Genomic DNA, 20467 nt, shown 5'->3' with positions numbered 1-20467 from the left:
TATACAGCTGAGCAGCTATAGGGTTAAGGGCCTTGCTCAGGGGGCCCAGGAGTGGCAGCTTGTTGTGGCTGAGATTTGAGCTTGTGTCCTTCTGGTTCAAAGTCCAATGCCTAAGCTACCACCTCCCCCATTCAACACTGTAGAGACATGTTTTTAAATCCATGCATATTTGGATATCTCATGTGCTAGAGCGTGACTGTCATCCAGCACGTTGCAAATTTACTGCTTCGATCAGTGTGCGGGCCAATTTACAATATCTGAATATTTTCACTTTTCTTTAAAGACCATTGTCAAGACATCTCTACAAACACTAAATAGAAGCATCCGCTTTGTACGACATGAAAATAAACATGTCCTTTCCTACTGTTGCTATCTAAAATTTCCTTTATACAGATACATGAAGTTGAAGAGCTCACGAAAGCATCCCAACACAGAATTTACAGTACAGACCAAAAGTTTGGACACACCTTCTCATTCAAAGAGTTTTCTTTATTTTCATGACTATGAAAATTGTACAGTCACACTGAAGGCATCAAAACTTTTTTTTTTAGAACTTCAAGACTATAAAACAAGGTTTGATTTTTGATTGATGCTTGTCTATCGGTTCAGCGAGAAATCAATGTTCTGTTCCTTACTAAACTGCTCACCTTTGCAGTTTTTCTTCTCTATTTTGCTTCTTCTTTCATCCCATTCAGCTGCACAACTGTGATGGCCTCAGCCATACTGAAATTTGCAAATAGGAGCGTCATCATCATAAAAAGTGAAATGCCCATATACATCCAGAAGACAGCTCTCCAGGAGCGTAGTAATCTTCTGGTTTGTGGAAGGGGTGTGGGATTTGCTGGGATTGTTTTTAACTATGGCTATATTTAAATATAGTCTGAAACATAAGCGTTTTTGGTAAAAGAAAAACATGACGTTCTGCAGTGACACAGGACAGAGCGTGTAATGGAGAGTTTATTGGAATGGCTGCGAGGGATATTGAAGGAATAAATGCATTTAAATCTGAGCTGCAGCTTGTAAAAGCTGAAGTCAGTCATTCTCAGGTCTTAATACTGAGCTCAGGAATGTTTTGTTCGAAAATCCTCCCACTGTTGGAACGGTGACCGTATGCCACCCCAAATTTATAAAATACTGAAGACTGTTTATATTTCAAGTCAAGTCAAGTGGCTTTTATTGTCATTTTTACTATACACAGTGGTACACAGTACACAGTAAAAACGAAACAACGTTCCTCCGAAACCCTGGTGCTACACTAAACAACAACATACAACATAAAGTGCATCGAGTGCAGCCTGGTGCAAACAGTGCAAACAAAAGAACAGTGCAGACAGACAACACAAGACAAGACAAAAGACAAAAAACCAAGTATAGCGCCGACTAGTAAACCTACTGTATACTTACATATACAGTACTGTGTGAGGAGAAATGTAAAAACTATAACCAGGAGAAAGTACAAACGGAACAGAGCAATGTAGTGCAAAAAAACAGCAGCAAGGAGGTGCAAAGACAGCATGTAAACATTCTACTGAATACAAAAGGTGCAAAAACAGCATGTAAACATTATACTGAATATAAGGTGCGAGTATAAATAATAATAAATAGTAAATAGTGGATCGAGATGAGTGATTATTGTGTTTAGTCCAGGTTGTACAGTTCAGTAACAGTAACACACAGTGAGTGTGTGTGTGTGTGTGTGTGTGTGTGTGAGTGTGTGTGAGTTCTGTTCAGTTCTTTGTGTTGAGAAGCCTGATGGCTTGTGGAAAGAAACTGTTACACTTGTCTTGTTGTGACGGCCCGAATGCTTCGGAACCGTTTTCCTGATGGTAGGAGGGTGAAGTATGTGTGTGAGGGGTGTGTGTGATCTTCCACAATGCTGTGTGCTTTGCGGATGCAGCGTGTGGTGTAAATGTCCATGATAGAGGGGAGAGAGACTCCGATGATCTTCTCAGCTGTCCTCACTATCCTCTGTAGGGTCTTGCGATCCGAGACGGTGCAATTTCCAAACCAGGCAGTGATGCAGCTGCTCAGGATGCTCTCAATGGTCCCTCTGTAGAACATGGACAGGATGGGGGGAGGGAGATGGGCTTTCCTCAGCCTTCTCAGAAAGTAGAGACGCTGCTGGGCTTTCTTGGTGATGGAGCTGGTGTTAAGTGACCAGGTGAGGTTGTCCGCCAGATGAACACCAAGAAATTTGGTGCTCTTGACGATCTCCACAGAGGATCCATCGATAATCAGTGGAGATTGGTCGCTCTGTGCTCTCCTGAAGTCCACAACCATCTCTTTCGTTTTGTCCACGTTCAGAGACAGGTTGTTTGCTCCACACCAGGCAGTTAGCCGTTGCACCTCTTCTCTATATGCTGACTCGTCGTTCTTGCTGATTAGACCCACCACGGTCGTGTCATCAGCAAACTTGGTGATATGATTTGAGCTGTGCGTTGGTGCACAGTCGTGAGTCAGCAGAGTGAACAGCAGTGGACTGAGAGGCTCCAGTGCTCAGTGTGGTGGTGCTGGAGATGCTGTTCCCGATCCGGACTGCCTGAGGTCTCCCAGTCAGGAAATCCAGGATCCAGTTGCAGAGAGAGGTGTTCAGGCCCAGAAGGTTCAACTTCTCGATCAGGTGCTGAGGAATGATTGTGTTGAATGCTGAGCTGAAATCAATGAACAGCATTCGTACATACGAGTCCTTGTTATCCAGGTGGGTGAGGGCCAGGTGGAGGGTTGTGGAGATGGCATCGTCCGTGGAACGGTTTGGACGATACGCAAACTGCATGGGGTCCAGGGAGGGTGGAAGCTGTGTCTTGATGTGCCTCATGACGAGCCTCTCAAGCACTTCATCACGATGGGAGTGAGCGACGGGACGATAGTCATTGAGGCAGGAGACAGTCGATTTCTTTGGCACAGGAACGATGGTCGTTGTCTTGAGGCACGTGGGAACAACGTTATTGCTCAGGGAGATGTTGAAGATGTCAGTGAAGACATCTGCTAGTTGTTCTGCACATTCCCTGAGCACTCTGCCAGGAATGTTGTCTGCTGGACCTGACTTCCGTGGGTTAACTCTGCATAGAGTTTTCCTCACTTCAGCTGTGGTTAGACAGAGCACCTGGTCAGTGGGAGGAGGGATGGTCTTCCTCGCCACCACATTGTTCTGTACCTCAAACCGGGCGTAGAAGTCGTTCAGCGCATCTGGGAGGGAGGCGTCACGGTCACAAGCAGGTGATGTGGTCTTGTAATTCGTGATCGCCTGGATGCCCTGCCACATGCGCCGGGTGTCTCCACTGTCATGGAAGTGGTCGTGGATTTTCTTCGCGTGTGCGCGCTTCGCCTCTCTGATGGCACGAGACAGTTTGGCCCTTGCTGTTTTTAAGGCCGCCTTGTCCCCTGTTCTGAAGGCAGAGTCTCTTTGTTTCAACAGCGCACGCACATTTGCAGTCATCCACGGTTTCTGGTTGGAGCGTGTAGTGATGGACTTGGAGATGGTCACATCATCAACGCACTTGCTGATGTAGCAGGTCACTGATGACGTGTACTCCTCCAAGTTAATGGAATCGCCGTAGGTTGCAGCCTCTCTAAACATGTCCCAGTCAGTGCACTCAAAACAGTCCTGAAGAGCAGAAGTGGCTCCTTCAGGCCAGGTTTTCACCTGTTTCAGAACCGGTTTAGAGCATCTGACGAGCGGTCTGTATGCTGGGATCAACATAACAGAGCAGTGGTCTAAATATCCGAGATGGGGCCGGGGCTCCGCACGATACGCCGCCGGGATGTTTGTGTAAACAAGATCCAGCGTGTTCGCTCCTCTCGTTGCAAAGTCCACATGCTGATGGAGTTTAGGAAGCACAGGCTTGAGATTCGCATGGTTGAAATCTCCGGCGATAATAAACAATCCGTCGGGGTGAACATTCTGCAGGTCGCTAATAGCGCCGTAGAGTTCACACAGTGCCTCCTTAGCATTAGCACTGGGAGGAATGTACACTCCGACGATGTAAACAGTTGTGAATTCCCGTGGTAAATAAAAAGGTCTGCATCTAACAGTCACAAACTCCACTAGCGATGAGCAGTAGCATGAAACAAGCACAGAGTTCTTACACCATTCCGTGTTGATATAAACACACAGGCCACCACCGCGAGTCTTACCGCACAGAGCTGTGTTTCTGTCGGCTCGAAACACGGTTAGCTTGTCTAGCTGGATGGCGGCTTCTGGAACTCTGTCGCTGAGCCACGTCTCCGTGAAAACAAAGACGCAACTTTCTGTCTTTGCAGTCTTTCTGTCTCTCACTCATTCGCTTGACCTTTGTGTTCCCATTGTGCAGTTTCTCAATGTTCTTCATGCCAGCACAGATGTTGTACCCACGAGAGTTGTCACGCTTCATATAATTCAGTCTCATCTCCTGCACCCTTCTAGTAGCTTTTGAAATGGCTCTCATGTTTCCAGAATATTCCGACAGGCCGTCGAATTGGAAAATGCAGCATGTGTGATCAATTAGAATACAGTTACCTGAATTGTGTTAGAGAATTGGATCTCAGTATTTAATGATTTTTTTTGAGAAGTGATGTCTCTTTAAAAAAGAAAAAAAAAAGAAAAAAAGATTTTTGCACAAAGCTCCCAGTTTGCTCCCCCTGTCCTCACCTGTGGTCATAGGCTGTGTGTAGTGACCAAAAGAACGAGGGCACAAGTACTAGTGGCAGGTAGCTGGGCTTTATCCCTGACATGTTGAGGAGCTCAGTAATCAGAATGTGTTTTCGAATAGAGCTGCTGAGCTTCAAATTGAGATGTCAGATGATGTGGTTTGTGAATTTTACAAGCATGTCCCTTGGCTCACCATGGTAGAGACATGTATCTGGCATGTCTCCCTGAACAGAGACCCCGGATCAGACCCAGGATCCGCTGGAGAGATTATATCTGACCATTTTATATCCGACAGATAGCTTGAGAAATGTCCCAGGGCAGGAAAGTCTGGTTGAGGATGCTGAAGTCTGGACAGCCGGGGGGTTATGGGGGTGTGGGTGTGCGGGCGGGGATACAATATTTTCTGGTCTGGACCGTTGCCTCTTGTCGGACGGCATCAGCTGTTTTTCGGCAGGTCCCGACAGATCAATCAGTTGACCTCTAATATTTGCATATTTCAGTTCATCACTGACAGCTGATTTCATCATCCTGTAGAGCGTTCCCTTTTAGTCCTATAGTACCTTCCCCATTTATTGAGCAACTAATGTATTCTTTTTAAATATTTAAGCATTTAACAACATCGTCGTGAAAAACCTTTCCCAGGCAGCTAGGGAGATGACTTTATTGCAAACAAGGACATTGCTGATTGGTGGTCATATTTGTAGCCTTGGTGATATGATTAAAATCACAAGGCAAGTGTTAGTGTGTTCTTGAGATTTTGACTGTAAAATTTATTATCCTGAATGATGTGCATGTGAGTATACGTTTATCGACATGCATTACATCCCTTTTTTCCTCCTCCCTTACAGATCAACAGTTGTTTTGTTTTTTTTGTTTGTTTTAAATAATTACATTTATTTTATATAAAGTAGATAAAGATTTATCTGTGTTCTTTGTCTTGTTGCAGGCAGTTTTCACACTTCTATTGGGACCATTTACATTCTTCAATGTACAGAAGACCAAATACCTTCAGATCTTCACCTCACTAATGAGATGGATCGGTAAGTTCACAGAACGAGACTAAGGTTAATTTACTCTCGACATACAAAAAAAAATGCATGACGATATAATGGACTTCATTTTGTGTGTGTATGTGTGTGTATATATGTGTGTGTGTGTGTGTGTGTGTGTGTTTGTGTGTGTGTCCTGCTATATATATGCTTTTTCTCCAAACTGTTAGCACAAAACTGGAGGCACACAATTATATAGCATGCCTTTAGATGCAGACCTGTGCCAGCATGGCAATGCCCCTGCATACAAAGTGCATAAAGATTTGGTTTACAAGATTTTGTAGAGGAAGGTCCTGAATGGGCTGCTATAGAGCTCTGATTATCAACTGTACTGAACACCTTTGGGGTAAATTAGAACCCTGACTGCACCCCAGGCCTCCTCACCTACATCAGTACCTGACTTTACTAACAACCTTGTGGCTGATGAACACAAAAGTTCACAAGCACATTATAAAATCTGGTGGAACATCTTTCCTGAAGAGTGGAGGGAATTATAAGAGCAAATTGGGACTCAATGTGAAAAAACACATACCTTACTGATGACCAGGTGTCCACAAACTGTTGGCAATGTTTTGTGTTTGTGTGTGTATTTGCATAAATTGCATTTGCCACATAAACTCATTTGTTTGGCTGATTTTCCTTGTCCCTTGCGGATAACAAAAACATATAGGGAATTGTTTTTATAGGGAGTTATATGTTGGAATAATTTAATTTATTAATTAAAATATAATTATTAATTATAAAATGAAGTAAAATGGTAATACAGCACTGTATACATAAAATAGCATTTTTGGGGTGGCATTTGTTTCACAGGCTGTTTTGGAACCTAACCACCGCCATAAACTGGGGATTACTGTGTTGCGTTTTCTCTTCTCTGTGGCAGACTAAACATGTTACTGCTTGGCGATGCCACTGTATATGACATTAGGTCTATGAATACATGGCTGGTATGGATTTAAAGAACTCGAATGGCCTGCACTGACATCACTAAACACTTTTGGGATTGGAATGCTATAAATGCCTGACCTCACAAATATTCTTGTGGCCACACCCATGTTCAAAATCTGCTTGAAATTCTTTCCAGAGCAGAGGTTATTTTAAAGTAAAAAGGGGTAATATATCTGCAACAGGATGTTCAATGAGCACCCTGGTGTGATCAGTCAGGTGGCCCTATAATGCGAGGTGTTCTCAGGCTCATCTTCATCTTTCCTGGACAGTCACTCAGATGGTGACTGCATGGAACTTCACATGGTTCACAAAACACAGCAGCGGTGAATCACTGCTCCCATGTGAGCACGTGTAAATTTTAACATACAACACGAAAAGAAAAAAAACCCCAGCGCAAATGTTAATTTGCTAACACCTCATTTTCTCGCTACATATTTTGGCTTTATTGTTCTTCTGCTACTGATTTTGCTTCCCTACTTGGCCTCTGCTAATGATTGATAGAACATGTCATGACAGCAGCCCTCAGTGCCACACTGGCTAATGATTCAAAATAGCTGCTGTAGAAGTGCTTCATTTCTCAACAGCACCACTGGCACGGGCTGTGCTGCTTCCCGGGATGAATAGCCAGTCTTTAGACCTCTAGGGGAACGAGAACCAGGGAGGAATAAAGTAGCTGTCATAACACTGAGGGTTCAGACAACATTTTAACCAGATCCTCGAGTCGAAGAACAGACTTCATGCAGTGTTGCCTAGTAACCAAAGGTTTTATGCATCTGTTTGGTTGTAAATAGGGATCAAATTGAAATGAATTGTGGTTAATTGCCATTGCCTTTTATTACATGCATACATAGCTGCTAATTATGTGAATTAAAGGGTCCCACTGTGGGGCTGCTATACCCTTGTGGGAGGGAGAAATTTTCCTTGCTAAGTAGTTTCTTAATTACAGATCACAGTTTCATTAAAATAACTTAATTGTAACATTGCTCTTCCTGAAAATATTCATAGAACATTGTGTCACCATGATTTTAGAAAATACATTTCAGAGATCAGTAAAAGGACGAGCTATAGTACAACACAATTTCATTTCCTGCCGTATGTTTGTGCCTTGTTACGCCTTGGAAGTTTTTTCTATCTCGGGCAAGCTCCTTTAGCAGAAACGGTAATTCATGTGAGCTGTCTAAAGTTTTACAATTCCTGTCCTTAGCACTGACCGGGAGCTGTGTGCATTTTCTTACCACAAAGATCGCTTTTTAAAGAGCCATTACTGCAGCGTGGTTGCCCAGAATCGAATATTTCTTATTCTGCGAGAACATGTTGCCCTACAGCAAGAGGGACAGGTGGATTGCTCTAAAGAGTGCCAGCCCATGCCCTAGTCTCACCACCTCTTCACTCACGACTGCACATTTTGGAGGGTTTATTGGCCATACAGCAAAACATGGCTCATTTAATCCTGCTAAATTATTAACCTACTCCTGTAATCAGCCGGTTACTGAGAAATGTTGTGCCACTGAAATACTGAAAGTTGCAGCGAGGATGCTTTTAATAAATTTTAAGGAATAAAAGCTGTTTGTATAAGTGCCTATCTGGTGGATGGTGCCTTTTTAGCCTCTGACAGGATTTTCTTCTATAATCCTCTGTGCTCTTAGTCATTATTCACAGCAGACAGCAAGATAGGCCCAGACCCCCTTGTGTGCATCTTCAGTCATCCGTAATGCTTTGTGAAAAACACCATGGATGGTCATGTTTGTGTGTCGGATTAGAAGCTCTGTGAGCACCAGGGGAGGTACCGGACTTTTAGCCTTTGTGCCACTTGCTGTTGGCCCTACCATAATGTCATGACCTTATCTTCAACTCGGTAGAGGAAAAACATCCTACTACGTGCCAGGGGTCACACTGCAGATTGCTGTACAGTTTTGTACAGTATTTTATTTATTTATTTGTGTTTTATCCTCTGAAAAGTTGTAAAGACTGGACCCCTCTGCAACTTAAATAAATGTATCCTTGCCACCCCCTGGATTCTTTCCATTATTAAAAATATATAAATCAGATATGAGAGCGTAAATACATTTTTAGGATTCCGAATAAATTTATAGTATGTTCCTCCTTTAAATTCTGCTTGAAGGAAGATGATTATCAGTTCTCATCTCTGTAGCGCTGACGTTAGTGGGGGAGGTGGTGAGACATGCATATTTAATTGATATTAAGTGATGTGACTGCGAGAGAGGGTCTTGATTACTGAATGTGGATTAATTAGCCCATCCTGCTTCCTGAAGAAGGTTTGCGAGCTTTCCGGAATTTCCGGAATTTTGTTACCGTTACTGCCGTGTACGTGCAGGAGGCTCGAAAAACAGATTGCACTTAATTCATGTAACGAGTCTGTAATAGCAGAGTGAGTCTATAATTGTAATGTACGCAATTTATGGCTTCCTGGAGCATTTGAAATGAAATATATTTTTCAAATGCATGCTCACAATGACCCCATTAATTCATTTTTCATATAAGCGTAGTGCTCAGGTTTTTTAATAATGCTTTAATAATGCTTGTTTGTTTTGGTCAATACAGCATAGACCAACCGTGAGACTCACCATAACGTCTATGAAATATAGCTATACTTTAATGAACACCTCGAAGCAATGAGGCAGCTCGAAGGAATCTGGCCTCGAAGAAAATGTATTGGTCAATTCTTTTCATCAGAGTACTGCAATTGTTGTCAACACAGGCTGCAGAGAACTAAAGAGAAATGTGTATTTGCTTAATTGGCTACAGCATCGTTCCTTCCTTTGCTTCCTTTAGTCTTCGGAATAACAAACTAGAAGGAGAATACGTTTACCTCTCAATTATATGGATTTTGTCTCTGGAAAAAAAAACCTTTCAAACTAGGTGTGTGGCAGGCTGGAAACAAGTTGCCTCTGATTGTGTACTTTGTGCTTCGGCTTCATATTGATACTCATTTTCTCTCCATAATGGTTTCCTCTCTAAAACTTTGATTTCCACTGGGCAGTAAATTTGGGCTCGATTAGAAAAAAGCATTCAGATGTGTACAATTCTGTACAGCTCAGTCAATACCGGCTCAATAGATCGTAACTAAACCTTTAATCACAGCGGCTGACGTCGATTGCACTGTCCTATTTACTGAGCTCTCTTTCTTTTGTTTCTGTGTCTGGAGCTGTAGGTAAGGTGGAGAAGGACTGGGATTTAAGCCAGCACGGTGCTTTTTAAAGTCTTTAAGTATTTTAGACAGTCAGATTTAATGTCGTCTTTTAATCTTTTTAAAGTGACTCACTTTACAATGGATGGAATGATTCAGAGCTCTTCTCAGGCATGCAGTGCAATGGTGCTGAAAGAAGAAGACAATTGTTGTTTAAAGTGGGATGAACCTTTTTAATAAGGTCTCCTACATAATAGAGTTCTTTAAAAAATAACAGGGCCTGTCTGTGCATGGCCATTCCATGAAAACATCCCAAAAAAACGTACATATTCTTAGCATTTCCACTGCTTAATAGTGGCTGATCTAGTAGTGAATAGTTTCGACAGTTAGATATTCTATAAATATAAACAAGAAAAGTTATGCACTTATTGATATTAGCTCATATGTTACGTTTAGATTAGCAAATTTGCTGTTTTTAAAAAAATAATTATTTTATAAAAAAATATATATATTTCTTTTGAAAAACAGACATAGTCTCATCAACAAATAATTGTTAGAATTATAGTTAATTTGTATTCAATTTTGCATGACAGAATTTTGTGGATTTCATTGTAGGGATGCACCGAAATAAAAATTCTTGGCCGAAACCGAAAAAGGAGGAAAGCAAGGCCGAAAACCGGAAAAACCGAAACACCGAAAGAAATTATGGCAATTATTATTACCATTGCATTTATGGCTATGACTGTGTACTAACCTTACTAAAATCAAGGCATTTCAATTGCATAAATTAATATTAAAGTTTCAAAGAATGAATCAATTACAAATTATGAAAATATTTATTTATAGCACATTGCAACAATGCACAGGATAAAATAAATAAAAATGTAGTCTTAAATGTTTAACTTAAATGCACTCATGTATACATTAAATAATAATGTACAGGCCCTCTGTCCTGCTGAAAGGTTGTACAGTTAAATATGTTCTTTCATAAAAACAAAGTGAATTTAGAACAAGTGCAACTGCTTAAAGATACAACAATACAACACTATCACTGGGAAACTTCCTGCCTTTTCAAAAACGTCCGCCACAGACGGAGTGCGCATGCTCGGAGGGGTTTTGCTTTTCTGTGCGTTTGCGTTCCTCTGATATTCAGCATAGCGATAAGATGTTTGGATTTCAAATTAAACCCGATGTGGAGAAAGTTTTTGCAGACGAAATTTCGGCATTACATGTTTTGCACATCGCTATCCGTGGGTCTTTCTCAGATATACTGAAATACGTCCACACCACAGACATGTTGTTTTAGACATGCACGTGCAGGTAGCGGTTTCTGTTTGCATCATCACAACAAACTGTTTCGGCCGTGTTTTTTCGGTGATCAAAGTCTTTCGGCCGAAAACCGAAAATGGCCGAAAATTTTCGGTGGCCGAATATTCGGTGCATCCCTATTTCATTTGTTAACTGGATTGAAGTTAAATTACATGTGCCTTGTATATACTCACTCCTGACGTCTACACTATTGGATAAAATTTGGCTATCAAAATGAAGTTGGTCTCAGGCCAGTCTATATGGAGTTTTGTTGCTTCTTGGGGCACCTTTCTCAGGGCATGCAAAACTGTCGGGTCGTTGGAGTATTCTTTACAAGGCCCTTTTTTTTTTTTTTTTTTTAGTTCTGTTTATAAATCAGCAATGCAGGTTGATTAATAACCGGCTTAGGGACATGATCTGCAGCTAGTTGATATGCTGTCCAATGTAGCATGTGCTTACCTCTCACTTATAAGTCCTGGCTGCTTACAGAGATGTTGAACCTACCACCAAAAAGGAACAGTTAATCATCACCGCTTGTATGGTCCTGAAGAGACGGTTGATTTAAAATGAATCATCTACTATTTAATTTTATAACTGCGACTGTGTATATTTAAATGGATGTTGACAAACTCACTTCCACTACGATCTTGAGTGATGGGGAATGACGAACTGTATCTTCTAGCACTTCTCACATCTCTCCCCGAGAACAGTGGCACTGTTTATTAAGATGGAGGAATGCCTTAGAGTGTTGCAGTTCCCAGAATTATTGCTTGCCTTATTTTACACTTCCCAGGACCTCCTTGGTGTTAGACTATTTGTTTGTCTGGCAATTCAGCTGCGTGCAGTCAACCCTTCAATTCTGCTGAGCAATGTTTTGCATTAAACATGCACTGGTTTAGCTGTCGGAATGTTTCCGTGTCTTCTATACGGCACTCAGGGTTAACAAACCAGACCTCCTGCACCTGTGTCCGATTTAGACCCATGAATAAGACTCGAAGACATATGTACCTGTAGCATTTACTCATCAACAAGCTCACTTGGTGGGGGGATGAATTCAGGCAGTGTGATGAATTACTTGGCAATGTGCTGACACACACAATCACATTTCGGCTCTAACCAGTGGAGGTCTCCATGGTGAAGGTAAAAGCATGTGTACAGCGTGCTCTCATTGTAGAGCGGTGTGTCAGAAATATTGTATTAAACTTTCCTTTGATTCTGTGACTGTTGATGTTTAGTGCATCATTGTTAATATAGGAAGAATGGGTCTCAACAGTGACTGGGTTTTGTTATTTTAAGAATTTCATTCTTAAAGTCTGCTGCTTTGAGACAATGTCCATTGTGAAAAGCGCTATAGAAATAAAGTTGACTTGACTACTGTGTGTGTTTTTGAATGCTTGCAAAATAAACGTGTAAAAAAACAAAACAAAAAAAAAAAACAAGGAACGCCTCTTTGATTAATGCAGGACAGCCTCTAAAACATGTTTTAGTCACGCACTACAAGAAAAAATGCTTATGTAAAGATACTTATGTTGCTTATACTGGTAAATGTGAATTATGTATTTCAAAGTATTAGTTAGTTACTTACTGGGAAGTTCTATTCATCTTTTGTTAAAAGTACATAATGTGCACCCCTACAAGTTTACATTTACAGCATTTGGCAACCGCCTTTATCCAGTGTGACTTACAACTGAGTAGAGGAAATTGTACAACCAGAAGGACATCTAAGCATTTTAAACTTTTTTTTTCCCTTTGTGTCATGCCTTCACCAACTCACACAGTGCATAATTACCTTCTGTCAATATGACAACACCTGCAGTGACAACTAGAAAACATTTTATCTCTGTATAGGTCGTTTAGAGGTTGGTCCCAATGCCCAGAACATCACAGTGCAAACGACACCCGTGTCATTGTTGTGATGTATTTTTTTTTTAATGCAAACCTGCAAATAGCCCTCTGTCCTACTTATCAATTATTTATAGGGAACCTGCTTAAATGCTTCCTAGCTTAAAATCTTCCTAGCTAGGGTTAGAAAGAAAATGAATGATCTTTGTATTTAATCAGCTTGTACCAGTAATTAAGTGTTTCTGAGTTTTTTGTTTGGACGTGGCCTATTCATAATTTTTTGAAAGACCTGCATGTAGTTTCAGCCAATGAAGGTCTAGTAGTCTTTTAAAACAAGCTCAACAAAAACGAGATAGAGATGCGGACCTTTTTGACTAAAAGGAGTCTAGTACTTTCGCTTCCAATATGATTATTCTGCAGCTTATATATACTTAATCGTCAGCTCTGCAAATGGTCCTAAGCAATTTTGTTGCCGTTTCTGAAAATTTGAAATGATGGCTAGTTAGAAAGCTAAAAAGCCACAATTTCTTGCTGAGAGGCTGAATTTTAAACTATTACAGTGCAGGTCAGTACAGATGAAGTAAAAGTGATGGTACATAATAGCGCATAGCACGCTTGTTAAAATTTGCCGAGTTGTTTGACAGTGGTCGTCTACCTTCTTTATATCTAAATTAATTTTGTGTTGTTCAATGTCATCTGTCACTAGTTTGAATAGAGATTAGGAGATAATTGATTACATTTTCTGATGGTCATTTAAGCAAAATTATGAAAAGCTGTATTTATAGAGGGTTGTGACATTTTCTTTCTGTGCAGATTGTTTTAACGGCTTTCTCTTTTTTTTTTTTTTTTTTTTTTTTTTTTTTTTTTAGTCTCATTTTTAATGGCTAGCATTTCTTGTAATTCAAATGAGGACACTGGCATTTTCCTGTATCTTGGAGAAAGCGGGTTGACGAGGTCCTCATTTATTTCTACACTCACTTGCTCAGGAGGCTCACCATCATGCTGTTCACAGTGATCCTTCTTTTTTTTTTTCCCCGAGTACATTTTGTCCTCGTAATTGGAATGTTCATTTTATTCCCATGGCATACATTAAACTGTCACAGACGTAGCACACTGCTCCTGATTTATTTATTGACTATTGGAAGACTTCTCCCTGTCCAGTGAAACTTAGACCTTGGACTCTACACAGGTATGTGAGCAGACTGTCCTTATGCTAGCCTCTACTTGAGGCCATGTGTGCGCTACGACCCAATTAATTTTCCAAGCCAACATCGACGCTTTGCACTTGCTGATTACGCCCAAATGTATTGCGAGAGCTCTCCTACAAGGACAAGAGAATCTGTCCCCTTCCTGGCAAGGTGGTCGATGCATCATGCATCCTAAACAAGTGAGGGTGCAGTGGAGGAGGAGGGCTGTGACTAATTCCCTGTAATGGTGTGATTGAACAGTGAAAGGTGAAAAGCTTGCATTCGACACTCCGTAACAAGAATGCCAAGCCTGCTTTGGTGTCCCTTAGAGAGACAAGGTCCCTTGAAGTCACCAATGATGCATTAATTTCTATTGATTAGATGTGGCCTTTTGGTTCACTGCTGGACATTAGGATAGTTTTGCACTTCATTTATGCATGTTGAGCAACACTGTGGTCTTAAAGAAATGAATCAACAACCTAAATTACAGTTGAAATTTACAGCCGTTTATACAAAACTGTATAAAACTTTTAGGCAGGTGTGAAAATAAATGCTGTAAACTAGTGGTGTTAAAAAAAAAAAAAGTGTTTAAAAAAACAAAAACAAAAGACAGTATAAAATATGGAAAGTAAATGAACAGAAGAGAAATTCAAATCAAATAAATATTTGGTGTGACCACCCTGACAGCATCAATTTTTCTAGGTACGCTTGCACTTGCAGTATTTGATTGTGTGACTATATATATATATATATATATATATGAAAATTGTACAGTCACACTGAAGGCATCAAAACTATGAATTAACACGTGGAATTATATACATAACAAAAAAGTGTGAAACAACTGAAAATATGTCATATTGTAGGTTCTTTAAAGTAGCCACCTTTTGCTTAGATTACTGCTTTGCACACTCTTGGCATTCTCTTGATGCCTACTTTGAAGAACCTACAATATGACATATTTTCAGTTCACTTTTTTGTTATGTATATAATTCCACATGTTAATTCATAGTTTTGATGCCTTCAGTGTGACTCTACAATTTTCATAGTCATGAAAATAAAGAAAACTCTTTAAATGAGAAGGTGTGTCCAAACTTTTGGTCTGTACTGTATTATGCTGCTGCTGCATGATCAGAAATGAATTAACGGTTTTGAAGCTGCATAAAACTTCCCCTTTTAATCTCTGTTTTTTTTTCAGCTTTCTCGATGATGATAATCCTGGCACTCATCCGCATCGCAAAGGGTCATGGCGAGGGTCAACCTCGGGTTGCGCATCTCAGCGGCGTTCCCAACCTGTTTGGTGTGTGCGTGTACTCCTTCATGTGCCACCATTCGCTGCCTTCTCTGATCACTCCAATCTCGGACAAACGGCGGATTAGTATGCTGCTAACGGTCGACTACGTGCTCATCCTGGCCTTCTACACTCTACTTTGCTTTACAGCCATCTACTGCTTTGACAGCTCACTTCTGCGTGACATGTACACACTAAACTTCACCGTCAACTGCGACGTGCTGGGTGTGGCCGGCCTCCGCTACTTTTTAGGACTTTTTCCTGTCTTTACCCTCAGCACGAACTTCCCTATAATCGCAGTCACGCTGCGGAACAACTGGAAGACGCTCTTTCATCGAGATGGAGGAACTTACCCATGGGTGGTGGACCGCGTCGTGTTTCCCTTGATTACTCTGGTGCCACCCATCGTGGTGGCTTTTTGTACTCATGATCTTGAGTCTCTTGTGGGCATCACTGGAGCCTATGCAGGCACGGGCATTCAGTACATCATTCCTGCAGCTCTGGTGTTCTACAGTCGGCGCCACTTAGAGCCCGTGTTTGACAGAGACGTGCAGAATAAGCACAGGTCTCCATTCCACCACACGTTCTGGGTCGTGTTTGTGGTGATTTGGGCGGCTTCCTGCCTAATGTTTGTCACCGCTAATATCATACTGACAGCAGAAAATAAAAACTAAAAAGGTGTTCAGGTTTGGTATTTATTACACAATAAGGCTTAAGTTGAATATAGAAAGGGAGCAAAATTTGGTTTAATTGACCTTCAAGGTCTTCAAGGACTCTGGGTTAATTTACCTTTAATGTGCTTAAAACACCTATTAAGTTGCAGTCCAATTTGTACTGCAGCAATCACTAATTTCAGTCATTTAAAAAAAAAAAAAAATTATAATAATAAAACACAACAAAAAACGAAACTGCCACATGCACCATAGAATGGGCTGAGAGCTGCGATGGGAGCAAAACAAATCAGGGATAATTAGTCTTTCATAGCTAGCATTTTCAACATTCCTAACTAGTGTGTCGTTTGCATAATCACTATTGAATCATGATTTGGGTTCTGCAGCATGGCTGAAGGATTACAGAGACCCCCAGTTTAGTCTAGACGTCTCATGCAGACCGCTACACGTGCTGAGACTCTCCATGCTTCCCCACTCGCAGCATGTTCATTTATCCTGAACAAGGCTTATCCAATCTTTTTCCACAAAGGGCCAGTGTGGGTGCAGGTTTTTGTTTCAACAAAGCCACACCAGATTCCTGTTCAAATCTAATGATTTACATTTACAATAATTATCAGGTGTGGCTCTTGATTGGTAGGAATAAAAACCTGCACCCTTTTTGGAAGACATTGGACACCCATACCCTAAGCAAACTGGGGGTTTCTGATGGGAGCCTGTATGTTTGGCTTTGGATTTACATATACAACGTGTTTTTAAAAAAAAAAAAAAAAGGTTGGCACCTTATGTCTCTGTTTACTGTGTGGTTTTGAAGTTTTATCACTTCTTCATAGAGCTTGCTTGAATATCATTTTAAATCCACACGTATATTCTGTCAAATGTTTGCGGAAGTCATTTTATTTTTTGTATTTTTTTTTTTTTTTTTAATGTTTAAGTATCGTCTTCAAACTCTTCACAAAAAGGTTTCGGGTAAGATATTGGAGTGGAAAGAGGCTTCTATAAGGCTTTAACAATACTTGTATTAGAAGGTTTGAGAGATGCGTCTAGTCAACTCTTCAGATCCCTGGAACGTGCTAAAAGAGGCACAGTAGCACATTACTTTAAATAAAATGGTTATTCCTTTTATATTCCAACCCATAAACTTTTGACAGGCAGTGGACATTGTGCCTCAGGATTTTGTGTTTGTGTGCGAAAATGTGTCTGAGCTGTTAACAATTTGATGTCACAGTTTTCATCATTTCTTTTCTGCATTTTGGGCTTCATGGACTGATCATCGGGGACCTGATTGTTGCTCTCCGTGAGAGTGCCGACATGATCAAAGAAAAGGCAAAGCAGCCTTTAAAGAATGATGACCACCAACACCTTTTACACCTGCTATTTTAAAAAGTTCCCTGCAAAGATAATCTTTTACACTGACAAGAATCAGGAAAAGACAGGTGGTGTTATATTTCCGTAGTCATCGTTTACTACCAGGCCAATCATTAAAGTGCAATAAAAAGCAATTACAGCTTATAGCTCAAACATTCACTAATAAATAAATATTTAATAAACAAAAGAAGCTCATTAGCAGATGTAATGATTAATGCAATGCATAAAGTAAATAAAATGTGCCTTTCTTCCAGGTGTTTAATCTGTCTATCAAAATAGATAAACGTGTGTCCTTGTGTCTTGTAAATTCCCTCACATAACCTGCATGTAAACTTCATCATGTATTTGACAATCATGACTTCTAAATAAGTGTCTGAATTCCCCTTTTTGGAAGGTTTCTGCAGTTTGCTGTTACAGAAATGAATAAAGAGATTTGATTTGGTCAGGAGAGATCACTGGGGTTTTTCATATTACACTTTATAATGTGTTCAAACTGAAACACATTTTTCCTTTTATGCAAATGATCACATGGTAGAGATCATACGGTGCAACATGGGTTTAGACTGGACGATTATTTCACCTAGTGATTCGTAGGCAATGCGTCATTCATGTGGCTTTGTATTTGCTAGTCAGTGTTCGCAACATAGTAGAAAATCATTTTTTATTATTTATCTTTTTTACTTTTATTTTAAATTTTTTGCAAGAGAGTCTTTGAACCGCTCTGACAGTACAACTTATTACACCATTTTGGAGTCGAAAAGAAATTGCCTTGATTGTTTTACATTGGAACGTTTCAAAATATATATGAGCATTAGGCAGATTAAAAAAAAAATCTCTCTTTAATTATCCATCTGTTTATATCTATATTGTCTAATTGATCACTTGCTCTTTAATCTATGTAGAGTTTGGGTCTATCATATCCATATGTCTGATTAATCTCTATATACTAATTTTAATTAGGTTTTAATCTAGAAATCCTCAATCGATCTGTGTAATCTGTTCTAACTGATTGATGGATGGATAGATATGGATATAAAATCTATACATTTTGTATTTCAAATATGACCATTCATATCTAGTCTATAATCTATATAGCTGGTAAATCTCTAATCTCTATCAAATCTAATCTGTATCTACCTTGAATCTGTGTCACGATATAAATTTCAGCTATTTGATCTCGTTCCTTCTCTTTTTTTCAATACAGCTGCTGCTTTATAGCATTGTATTCCTTTTGTTGTTAAACACGGCAAAACTATTTTACCGTCTGCTCTGTTTGAGCATTTTGAGTAAATTATGTTAGACGCCAGTTCAGACCTCCTCCATTCCTTTCATAGTTATAACCTTCTTACAGCGTATTTGCTTAAATCCAATGGGTGTGTTTTGAGTTTTTATTTTTTTTTTTCTTCAAGACATTGAGATCTCCCTTAAGCCTGTTACAAAGCTTCACTTTTTTTATGACTTCACACAGCTTCCTTTTTATTGTCTTCATAAAACTCCTGGCTGAATTTCATTTCCGTCATGTCTATGGCAGCATAATTTAATTCCCCCTCTGGCCTTTAGTGCATGTGGGGGTGTGTGTGGAGGCTTGTAATTGGAAATTAAAACTTTGTGCTGCTTAATTTATTCGTATCTTATTTAATTTGCTCTGATTTATGCTGCTTTGGATGCAAGGCCGAATAGGAAGCCAGCACAATCCACGTAGTCTTACTGGACTGGACTCGGGTGCCTTTAATTGAATAAAATATTTGCACTTTTATGGATCCACGTCACACGGTAGTATTCGGTCACGTGATTTAGTGAAATAAAGCTGCATTAGGAAAGCCAACAGTCTTATTGTGGGTTTTTTTTTAGTCTACTCCATTGTGCAATTTATCTCAATTAAGATAGAAATGCCACAAGGGCAACACTGAGGCATTTGACTTTACATGGTTTTTGCACCACTGAGAACATGGAGTCATTTTGCATACAAAGTGAAGCTAAAGGTCAGTAAGTATTTGCCCCAAAAAAAGACTTCGGTCTGTTTTTATATACAGTGGGTACGGAAAGTATTCAGACCCCCTTAAATTTTTCACTCTTTGTTATATTGCAGCCATTTGATAAATCATTTAAGTTCATTTGTCTTTCTCATTAATGTACACACAGCACCCCATATTGACAGAAAAACACAGAATTGTTGACATTGTTGCAGATTTATTAAAAAGGAAAAAAATGAAATATCACATGGTCCTAAGTATTCAGTAGAAGCACCCCTTTAATCTAATACAGCCAGCCTTTTTGGGAAAGATCAAGTTTTTCACACCTGGATTTGGGGATCCTCTGCCATTCTTCCTTGCAGATCCTTTCCAGTTCTGTCAGGTTGGATGGTAAATGTTGGTGGACAGCCATTTTTAGGTCTCTCCAGAGATGCTCAATTGGGTTTAAGTCAGGGCTCTGGCTGGGCCATTCAAGAACAGTCACAGAGTTGTTGTGAAGCCACTCCTTCGTTATTTTAGCTGTGTGCTTAGTATCATTGATTTGTTGGAAGGTAAACCTTCGGGCCAGTCTGAAATCCAGAGCACTCTGGAGAAGGTTTTCGTCCAGGATATCCCTGTACTTGGCCGCATTCATCTTTTCCTCGACTGCAACCAGTCGTCCTGTCCCTGCAGCTGAAAAACACCCTCAGCGTGATGCTGCCACGACCATGCTTCACTGTTGGGACTGTATTGGACAGGTGATGAGCAGTGCCATCTTGGAGTCTTTCAGGTGTTTTTTTTTTAGCAAACTCCAAGCGGGCTTTCATGTGTCTTGAACTGAGGAGAGGCTTCCGTCGGGCCACTCTGAAATAAAGCCCGACTGGTGGAGAGCTGCAGTGATGGTTGACTTTCTACAACTTTCTTCCATCTCCCGACTGCATCTTTGAAGTTCAGCCACAGTGATTGTTGGGTTCTTCCTTACCTCTCTCACCAAGGCTCTTCTCCCCCGATGGCTCAGTTTGGCCAGACAGCCAGCTCTAGGAAGGGTTCTGGTCATCCATATATATATATATATATGG

The 20467-nt window shown here is 40.4% G+C and overlaps 1 protein-coding gene across 1 annotated transcript in view; it reads left to right on the top strand.

Annotated features, from left to right (window-relative positions):
• tmem104 (transmembrane protein 104) overlaps window positions 1-16081 on the top strand; it is a 46901-nt gene extending 30820 nt beyond the window's left edge. Inside the window, exons 9-10 of the mRNA XM_046866396.1 lie at window positions 5574-5667; window positions 15308-16081. Coding sequence (XP_046722352.1) covers window positions 5574-5667; window positions 15308-16074 — 861 coding nt within the window. The 3' untranslated portion in view covers window positions 16075-16081. The remainder of the gene's footprint in view (window positions 1-5573; window positions 5668-15307) is intronic.
• The last annotated feature ends 4386 nt before the right edge of the window (window positions 16082-20467 follow it).

Source organism: Silurus meridionalis, chromosome 14 (genome assembly GCF_014805685.1).
Source record: "Silurus meridionalis isolate SWU-2019-XX chromosome 14, ASM1480568v1, whole genome shotgun sequence".
Lineage (NCBI taxonomy): Eukaryota > Metazoa > Chordata > Actinopteri > Siluriformes > Siluridae > Silurus > Silurus meridionalis.
The sequence above is the reverse complement of the archived record's forward strand: the minus strand, read 5'-3'. Positions and strand labels throughout refer to the sequence as shown.